Source organism: Scylla paramamosain, chromosome 4, assembly GCF_035594125.1.
Source record: "Scylla paramamosain isolate STU-SP2022 chromosome 4, ASM3559412v1, whole genome shotgun sequence".
Taxonomy (NCBI): Eukaryota; Metazoa; Arthropoda; class Malacostraca; order Decapoda; family Portunidae; genus Scylla; species Scylla paramamosain.
This window is the reverse complement of record NC_087154.1, coordinates 27,870,211-27,880,612: the sequence shown is the minus strand read 5'-3', so window position 1 is coordinate 27,880,612 and position 10,402 is coordinate 27,870,211. Positions and strand designations below refer to the sequence as shown.

The 10,402-nt window shown below is 42.8% G+C and overlaps 1 protein-coding gene across 1 annotated transcript; it reads right to left on the bottom strand.

Annotated features, from left to right (window-relative positions):
* Positions 1–3,325: 3,325 nt before the first annotated feature.
* On the bottom strand, positions 3,326–9,931 carry LOC135099939 (uncharacterized). Its single transcript, XM_064002667.1, has 2 exons — positions 9,803–9,931; positions 3,326–6,216 (listed from the first exon to the last, which is right to left on the bottom strand). Exon 2 carries the CDS (start codon positions 6,209–6,211, stop codon positions 5,642–5,644), a length of 570 nt encoding a protein of 189 aa, XP_063858737.1. The 5' UTR covers positions 6,212–6,216; positions 9,803–9,931; the 3' UTR covers positions 3,326–5,641.
* Between the last annotated feature and the right edge of the window lie 471 nt (positions 9,932–10,402).

The following is a 10,402-nucleotide window of genomic DNA, read 5'->3' as shown; positions in this document are numbered from 1 at the left end:
AGATTGACATATGAAGCTTGAATTACCTGTAACTTAACACTTATGGCAATATTTTCATTATTTTTTTTGTATTAAGATATTCTTTCATAAGAAAAACTTGTACTGTAAGCTTTAAAAAACTTGAAAAGTGTAAGATTTCTTTTGAATTGTCCTTAGCTTCCCAAAATTTATCAGAAATTGAAAAAAAAATATCTACAACTTTGTTGAAGGATCATTTTATTCAGTATTTAGGTGAATAAAGTAGAGGAAAACGTAACCATTTTATCTTTAAGTCTGAAGATGGCACCAGAATAAGATTATCAGATCTTTGCAATTGTGAGCATTGAATCTTCAGTATAGCGAAAAAAAAAAGAAAAAAAGAGAGAGGTCAGGGTGAGGGAGAAATGCATTCTAGCGCAAGCAGCTGCCAGAATCTTGACGTGCCCACAAAACTGTACATTCCATCACGAAACTCGTCAAGGAAGCTCGATGCGTCATGTGATGAGAGTGTTGCAGATGCAGGCACCGCTATTATTTCATTCCTCATGTTATTTATTATCTTCTAACGTGCAATTTGATATCTTAACATGTCCTTTTATTTGCTAACTTTTATTTCATTCTCCAACTTATTATTTTTTTAAACTAATATTTCTTTGCCTCTACTTATTATTTAATTATCAAATTTACTATGTAATTTTCCAATTTATTACTATATTATCAAAACATTGTCCAACTTATTATTTCATCTACTATCTTGTTATTAGATTATCCAATTTAATATTTCACCCTTAAACTTATTCCTCAATTGCACTATAGAACCCGACTATTGCGGTGCGTTAACTTTATGAATGATCTATTCCCAAACAGAGAGCAAGAAAACTTTGTGACCAAAACCCCTAGCACTGCTCATGCATAGTGTTATAAGCTAAAGCTATCACTTTTGGAGGGATTTAGTGCAGCACTGTTATAAGTTTTTCTTGCCAGATCTCCCATCCACTTGGAATGCTCAGTTTAATTCTGGTTTCTTAATTTCAATAAAGATGAAGTTTAAGTTATGTATGCATTCAATGAAGAACAGTCTAAACTATACATAAGCAACTACTGGATCGCTTTTCCTGCCAATGTATAGCTCATTCGTAGTATAAATGTTATCTCTCTCTCTCTCTCTCTCTCTCTCTCTCTCTCTCTCTCTCTCTCTCTCTCTCTCTCTCTCTCTCTCTTAGATTATGACCCGATCATCTCCATTCTTTTTTTTTTTTCTCTCTCCACTCTGCTGCTTGCTCTGTACAGCTGCCTCGTCCGCTTCATGAAGTAAGTTTTTTCATACTTGTAAGAGATGACCCATCCACGCAACATCTACCTCTGTTCTGTCTAAAATAACTTGTCTTACATCTTTTTCACAGCCCCTCTTGTATGTCTTTCACGAGTACCATCCCCTTTCTGTCCACTCTGTTGATGCACTCATGTGAAATAAAAAAAAAAATAGTAATAAGGATAAAAGTTAAGGTAACGAGAACCATGTAACTCTGTTAGGGTTATGAGAGAGAGTTGTCTCTCCTACCGAGAACTGATAAACGCTGCAGCAGTCTGATTTCCCCCTTTTCCGCCTTCTTACAAGTTTACGGAGAGGGAATATCAACCCATCTTGGTAAATGATGAGCTTATCTCTCTCTCTCTCTCTCTCTCTCTCTCTCTCTCTCTCTCTCTCTCTCTCTCTCTCTCTCTCTCTCTCTCTCTCTCTTTGTATGATGTTGCAGATTCTTTTTACAGCTCTGTATTCATTAGATGTAATGCAAAGGTCACTTGAGGAATGACCGGCACCACTGCAATACATATATGCTCATAAAAAGAAATCGGTGAACATCCCCCCCCAAAAAAAAGCATTACATGAGGAATATGAAACTTTTTTTTTACTACGAAAACCAATATAAGGTTACGGTACGACTGCGTATCGGACACTGTATCGCGAGTAAGAAGTAATGGAATGAAGTTGACGTGTCAGTAACTTCCCCCTCAATTCCACGAAGTACTTGCAAAAACAAGACTGAGAGTAAAAAAAATAGATAAATAAATAAAAATCCCCGCAACCTGTGTACCATCGATCACCGCCAGCTCATTAAAAAGATAAATAAGTTAATGAGTATCATGTTATTAATCAGCTACAAGTACGTACTACCTGCTGTGTACTGCCACTGACAACAGACACAGATGGCCTAAGTAAGCACTGAGCAACATTACCTCGATTAGATCTTGACTCATCCTGAAGACAATTGCTCTCTCTCTCTCTCTCTCTCTCTCTCTCTCTCTCTCTCTCTCTCTCTCTCTCTCTCTCTCTCTCTCTCTCTCTCTCTCTCTCTCTCTCTCTCTCTCTCTCCTGTGTGTGTATGTGTGTGTGTGTGTGTGTTGAAGGGAGTTCCGTAGGTGTGGGTCGTGCCTTGTCGCGGACCTAGCAGCCAGCGGAGGGGAAGGACCGGCGGGGCGCGCTGTGACCGCCTGACCCACAAGGAGATCGACCCACCCCACCCCTCTCACTCCCTCCTCAGGACTCCTCCTCCCTTCGCCTCACTCACGCCCTCTCCAGGATGTACGAAGCTAATTGAAGGGAGAAACCTACAGTGGTGTGCCCCCTTTCACTGCCTCTTTGTTTATCACTTATCTGCTACGTGCATTTTACCTGTAATGGACGCAGGCCTTATCGTTATTTGAAATTCCTACTGGTACATGCCTTTCTTTATTTTTTCTCCTGCAAGGGAAAGTGATGGGAGGAAGTGGTGATGTTCTGCAAGCACTTATTAGAGTAGTAGTAGTAGTAGTAGTAGTAGTAGTAGTAGTAGTAGTAGTAGTAGTAGTAGTAATAGTAGTAGTAAGAGCAATAACAACAGTAATGTAGAATCTGTATTAGTATTGGTTAAACGCAACACATCTGGAAGTTGGAGGAGTTCGTTGCTCTCGCCAAGACTTGTCCTGCCAGATTCATACTTTATATCAACAGTCTTCTAAAGAATCCACCGGTGCACCGCTGAGGATTTAAGAGAGGAAAAATACAACACATACACAGCATTCTTTCATCTCTGTGTACGTAACTGTGGTTAGCCTAGATGACCACACACACACACACACACACACACACACCTCGTTGCAGGGAGAAGTATGAAATATTCTCATTAATAATGTGACTATACCGGTCTTCCTATGGCTTTCTTACAGTACACTGCTTGAGAGAGAGAGAGAGAGAGAGAGAGAGAGAGAGAGAGAGAGAGAGAGAGAGAGAGAGAGAGAGAATCTATACGCATATAAAGATCATACAATAAACTTAAACTTGTACTAGGTGAAAGACAGAAGCGTATAAATAACACAAGTTTTATTATGCTACATCAGAGGATACGCACTTTGTACCTGGATGACTCGACTGATTCGGTAACACAGTTCTACATACCACAAAGCTCGGCGGCGGAACATCGATCTTAGGTTATGGTAAACTAGCATAATAGGAAAGTGATGACGTACGAGTATTTGCCACGAAAGACTCACTAACGAGAAAGAAAGGGAAAAGGTATCCTGCATCTTCTCAAGAATTTCAAGTTACGGATGAAACTATGTACGCTATGCGGGGGAATTAAGTTTTGTCAGTACTGGAGGATTTCAAAGTGGAAAAAGGGCAAGGTGTTTGAGTGACTGCGGAACAGAAGAGCGAGGTGAGTGTGCTGAACATCTGGTATGCATCCAACCTACGACAGAGCTTATCTTAATTCTATGCAAAATTACAAAACATAAATATTATTACGTCTAACACAGCATGGCATTAAACTAAACACTGAGAAAAAACAGGAACAATAAACTCAAATACGAATTTTATAAATTTAAGATATCAGTGATTAATTTCGGCATCTTTTAACATCAAAAGATTAAAGGGGAGACGTGTTACACGGCTTGTCTACCCATTACCATATGATTACATTGTAGCATGAAGGGAATGAAGCCAAACATTGCCATAATTTTGGGAATAGGAAACCAAGTGCCCTAAGGCACATATTTAACCTGAGTTGTTGAATTTCCTTACATGTTAAAGAGTTTGCAGCAAGGTTAGTATACGTGCGGATTAGTAGAAAGAAGAAACGAGACATGACCGAGTGGGTGAGCGAGTGGCGAGTCCCGCCCACGCCCGAGCACCGCCTGGGTGTAGCGGGGACCTGAGGCGGCGAGCCGGAGTAGTCATGGACTTGTCATTAAATATACTGGGGAAGAAGGAGATTGTGGATAACCATTTTGATAGCTGCCTTTTCCTCTTCCTTCCGCCATCGCCACCTTCATCGATGGCCACATCGTCATCATTCACAGACATGTTTGTCTTTTATTATATAATGTACTAATTGACAATAATCACAGTATTCCATCACTCACTCGTGTGATGTGGAAATTCATGTGTCCCTATCACTATCTCGTCTGTTTTGTATTTACGCTATTGGCGAAATTCATAGTATTGTAAGGCATGTTATAACTCCTAAACTGAACATATACAAAAGTCGTCATGTCTTCGTAACGCATGCTCACGACACCCATGTTACACCATTGTTGTTGCTCAGTATGACAGTGACACCCCACCAGCACCACCTCTCCCTTCAGTGTATTGGTGCAACGGCATGTTTTCCTTTTGAACCAGTCTGACCTTTATCTTTTAGCTTCTAGGCCTCAAATGCTTGAAATTATTTAAGTACGAGGCTGAAGAGTGCGGGGTGGTGGCCGCGAGAAGCAGTGGTGGACGGGTGTACTCGCAAAGTTCCCACCGTTGATGGGAGGAGGAAGACCGCGCTGCTTGACCCTCCATTGTCGTGACACATTCCACGGTCACGTTTATGGGTGTGTGGAGGTTACGAGTATTCTGTCTAGTATGTCAAGGAAAGTATGTGAGCACACAGGAAATGTTTTCACTTCTTAAATGTATATTTCACGTGGTTTGTTTACCATCTGACGTCATTTACGAGCAGAGAAAGTATACATTGACTTCCTGTCATTATGTGATGCGTGGGAGCAACGCAAGGAGGAAGAGTCAGTGACAGGCTGATTCCTTTGTTGGGCCAAGTTTTCCCTCCTCGAGTGCTTACCGTAGTATTTACTCTCTAACTTGGGTGTGTGTGTGTGTGTGTGTGTGTGTGTGTGTGTGTGTGTGTGTGTGTTATTTTACCTTATTCGTCATGGTTACTTTCTCTAGTGAAGCAGATATATGTGCATGTGCCTAGTTTAGCCTTCAGACTGTTCATAATAGTTGATTCCTGCATGACACTCGAAATATTCGTTTGTAAGTCACGTCATTTATGTTGATGGGGAGAAAAGAACCACAAGTTCTTCGTAACGAAAAAAAAAAATAGATAAATAAATATTGATAACATATAAGCATCGCTGACAAAACAAATATTTCATCAGTGCAGCTATACCCTATAATTCGTCTGGTAACTTGAGTACTCTTTATAAATATGTCCTACTATACTAGATGTTTGTGAAACTTGGACAGGTCACTGCGGATGAGATACACTCAGGTTAAGATGTCTCAAGAGGTTGCCTCATGATGTATGGACACAGGTGACTCGGGCGGGTATATCACAGATAGGTAGGGGAATGGGGGCCGCGATACTGGGAGGGGAGGTGGCCTTCTCATGCCACCACTTCACTTCTTTTTGGAGCTTTTCTTCTGCTTCAAGTTAGATATGGCACTGACAGATCCAAAGAGCACCTTGGCCGTCACCTCTACTCTGGAGGACTGGCACTGCTGCCTCCTACACTCATTGTATTCACTGCACTGCGACTGGTGACACGCGTTGAGACCATGGCAGCCTTGGTCTCGGTAACAGGATGAGCTTCCACCGTCATAGTCACCTGGATGTCCTGAGTATTCCGTATGTCCCTGATTACCGTAGCCTGAGTGGTAGTCGCCGCTGTACCCATCATATCTGTTGTCATAGTAATCCGGGCTGGAGTGATGGTCGTCGTAATAACCGCCGGCACAACCACCGTCAAAAGCATCATAACTTGAAGCCTGCGGCAGATACTCGCTGCTACCTCCAGCGTACTTGCTGTAGTCGTTGTTGTTGGTGCCGTAATAGGTCCGGTCAGCGTCCCGATGATCCTGTGGCGTCCCGCCCCCGTAGTAGGCGTCACTTGGAGAGGCTCGGCCGCTTCCCCCACTTTTATCTTGTTCGTTGCTTCTGTTCCACCCACTCAACCCGCGACGATCCATGAGTCCTATAAGTAAAAAAAAAAAAAAAACATTAGCATTGAATAATATTGTACACCATCTGTTTTCAGTATGTCTTTATGTAATCTGGTGTTTCATCTTATATTCCAGAATCGTCCATCACTGCATTCGTCCCTCTAAAGCAACTGATGCACTCCTTCCCTGGCCCTAGTGCGGACAGGAATCGTCTGCCGCATCACCTGGTCTTAGTGACGAGTGCCAGATAGCACGTCTCCTCGCTGGAGCCGGTGTGCCTGGCCTAAACGCCAGCAAAACCTGCTTTGGCTTTCACGTGTAGAAAGTAGGTGAATGACTTGCCACGCTGACGCCCGCTGGGACGCCCCTGGCTGGGAGAGGAGAGGAGATGACAGGGTAAGTGGAGGAAGGACCAATAGGATGCACCTCTATACCAAATACAGTGTGTGTCAGTAAGCTTTGTGATAATGGAATAATTCTTGTACGTAATGCAGAGGAAAGACAAAAAAAAAAAGGGAAGCTGAGTTACATGGTTAATGCACATGAACGAGAAACCGATATAGAAGAGCTCTCGATTAAATGGAGTGAGGTGAGGTCATTGTACTGGATACTTTCAGCAAGAATATCCGGTTAATATCTTACAGTTGCTAATTTTAACTTTATAGATACAGTATAGAAGGCGTGATACCATCAGCGTTTTGAGCAAATGTTAATATGCAAGAGTAATTTTGCGAGATGCATTAAACCATAACAAAAAGGATAAAATATAATGATTAATAGGTATTACATGAGAGGGATGAGAATGTGGGACCGCTATATTCGTTACATGAGCAAAACTTAATGAAAGTGAGTCTAAACCTGATCTTAATCGTACCCATGAGGCTTGCTCGCACGACACCGCCAGCTACAAGAAAGGGGACAGAAGCACTTAGTTCAACAAAGGCACATATACTCTTTTTCAAGTCCCCTTCCGCTCTGCATCCATTTAATTTGTGGTTAGCAGTGCAGGTAAGAGGCAACACGAAGCGAGTGAAAACTGTGTGACCCGAAGCATTACTCTCACGTGTCACTGATTCACAAGGTTGAGGCTGGAGCAGGGCATGAGGTACACGGGAGGATGTGGCCGAGTGACGAGTGTTTGATGATTTCCAAAGACAAGTTGTAACTTTTTACAAAGACTTATGACCCTTTTGCTGAACGGATAGTCACAGAGAATGAGAAAGAAGTTGTAATGTCCTGTTTAAGAATCAATTGTACAAAGTAGATACGTAATCATAGCCTCAGATCAACATATATTTGTCCTTAAACTTTTAACAGACTTGAACGTTCCCATGGGCACTTTCGTACCTGTGATCCTTATGATCGACGCATGACAACTCAGCCGAAGAGTTTGCTCTCTTTTCTGGCTACACTGCACAGGGATCCCATGCACTCGTGAAACTGAACTTACACTTTTTTACAGTAGGCTATCTTGGTGCCATGAGATGTCCTACAGCCCGACAGTTCGTTCGATTTAACTCCTACACTTTGGAGACTTTGATATGCTTAGTGTCCAATAGGTGTGTGTGTCCTCTCTCTTGACTTGGAAACCATAACTTCCGACAAGGATAATAGATGTAGAGGCAATCTAGAAACTCCCTTGACTTCCCTCGTATATTTCCCACCGTCGCTAGAACTCTGTGGGTGACGCAACATCTTCATGTTACTCATTCCATTATCCTGACAAAGTTCCGTATCGGGTTATCATCACTTTTACATTCCATCATTACCTTGGATTCCTCTTAAGATTAGTGCGGACAGCGATGGTAAAGGCTAACAACACGAAAAATAACAGAACAGAAGGAAATTCTCTCTCTCTCTCTCTCTCTCTCTCTCTCTCTCTCTCTCTCTCTCTCTCTCTCTCTCTCTCTCTCTCTCTCTCTCCTTGATGTAAGTACAAGCTCACACAGCATCGTTTCTCCTTCCCCACGGACGCAAAAGGCCAGAGCTCGTTTTGTCTCTCGCCTTTCTCTCGCACTGGGTGGTGAGTTGCTATGCGCGTGCAGGAACTGACACCTCGTACCAGTCAGGGTATAATGAGTTTCGCTTGGATGATATAAACGTAACTTTCTCGTAGCAGCGTTCATGACCTGCGACTATGTAACAGGAGGTGTGTATGTGTGTGTGTGTGTGTGTGTGTGTGTGTGTGTGTGTGTGTGTGTGTGTGTGTATGTGTGTGTGTAGCTAAGTGTATTCGTGTGAGAGATTGGGATGTGGGATGGGGAGAGGGAGGGAGGGAGAGAGAGGATGCAGCTTCATGCTCCTCTCTTTCAGTATCCAGGTCGAGGGTAGAGTAGAACAATGCCTCCTTCCCTCACCCAGCTCCTCCCTTACCCCGCACCGTTCTCTCTCTCTCTCTCTCTCTCTCTCTCTCTCTCTCTCTCTCTCTCTCTCTCTCTCTCTCTCTCTCTCTCTCTCTCTCTCTCTCTCTGCAGTTTTAGTACTCGTGTTTTTTATTACATTTTATTGATTTTCAGGAACGAACACTTCTGTATACATGTTTGTTTGTCATAATTAAAAGAGTGTGAGCCAGTTTTCGCGTTGACATTATAAATGATACTATGGGCATTAAAATTATATGTGTGTGTTTAGTTAAATTTTGCGTGGTGTTGAGGACGAACACAGTGACCTGAGAGTTGGCGTGGCTACGCAGTGCTCCTCGCCTTGTTGACTTAGGTGAAAGTCTAGGCGGGTTACCTTTCATGTTTGATGCAGTTTCTTTAGGTGAGTGACCCGAGAGCCTCTCATCACCTTCACCTTCTCTCTACCACGGTTCAATAGTAATCTAAGATCTAAGAACAAAATGACCATATGCTCAGGCATGTGTCATTTGTTTATGTTATAGCACTGATGGTTTGTGCAGCTAAGTGACTTTCCATTGCACTTTTATTCCTCTAAAAGTCGATGTAAATAACTTTTTTTTATAGATGTGGTGCACAGAATATACTCTAACTTTAACAAAAAACGCCAGCGTCATAAGGCCGGACGCGTTGGTAACTATTTGGTCTCTTGGTGTGCACAACATTAGTATCATGTGCATAACTGAGACAGATTCCACAACGTGGTAAAGCATCAAATAAGAGAGACTTACCGCTGCGGTGCGGTGAAAGCTACGATACGGGGATGTAGCTGTCTCCTCCGTCTTGCTTGCCTCTGGTTGACAACACAATGTTTACCTTTTTTTTTCTAGATATACGATTAACATTGTTGCATGGAACATCCCACAACCTCAGGTAAACACGTGGCTGGGTGGAAGCACATTCAGAATTTTGGATATCAGGAGCGGGAAGGCACGAATCACTCCCATATCAGGTCCTTTTGCTAATATGACACACGAAAATAATACTCTTGTGTTTTCTTGAAGTAATGCACATCACTTTTGTGGGATGTTGCACAAATCTAATACCACCAACGTCAATGTGTACTAAGTTCTTGCTGTCATCCATGCGTAGGCCAAGGAGTACAGGCAGCGCGAGAGACTGCAGAGACGGTGGGACTTGACTAGATATGGATGAGTGGTCAACTGGACCTAAACTGACGGTGTCTCGGGACGTTACCGCCCGCACCAGAAAGACTAACCCGGCAGGAGCAGCTTATCACCGCGGTGTCGGCGGGCTGCGGGTGCTGAAGTGGTGGTGGCTCGGCGAGTGAGGAAGGGGGGATGCGAGAAGAGAGAGGAGGAGGTGCTCGCAGAGGTAGAAAGGGAAGAGAGAGAGAGAGAGAGAAAGAGAGAGAGAGAGAGAGAGAGAGAGAGAGAGAGAGAGAGAGAGAGAGAGAGAGAGAGAGAGAGAGAGAGAGTATTATGGAGGAGAAAGAAGTGAAGTGGCGATGGAAGACGATGGTACAACTTAAAAACACGAGAGGCTAGTTTTAAAAAGCAAGCTCCATAAGTTTTGTTTGCGCAGTTACTTGATTTATAATACTTGTATGTAGCTTCACCCACATATCCTGATTTCGCTATCAGTGCTAAGTTTATATATTGTATATGTTTTTAATGGTTCTGGAGAGTGTGTTGACCCGCCTCGTCCAGATTACATTATAAAGTAAAACATAAGTGCGTTGCCGAGCGAACGTGGCAACATTTTGACGACGCATATAATGAAAGTACCGCTTCTGACCTAAATAGCAAATTAATTCTTTTAATCTATAACACGGTAGTTGCTAGCGCACAATTACTTT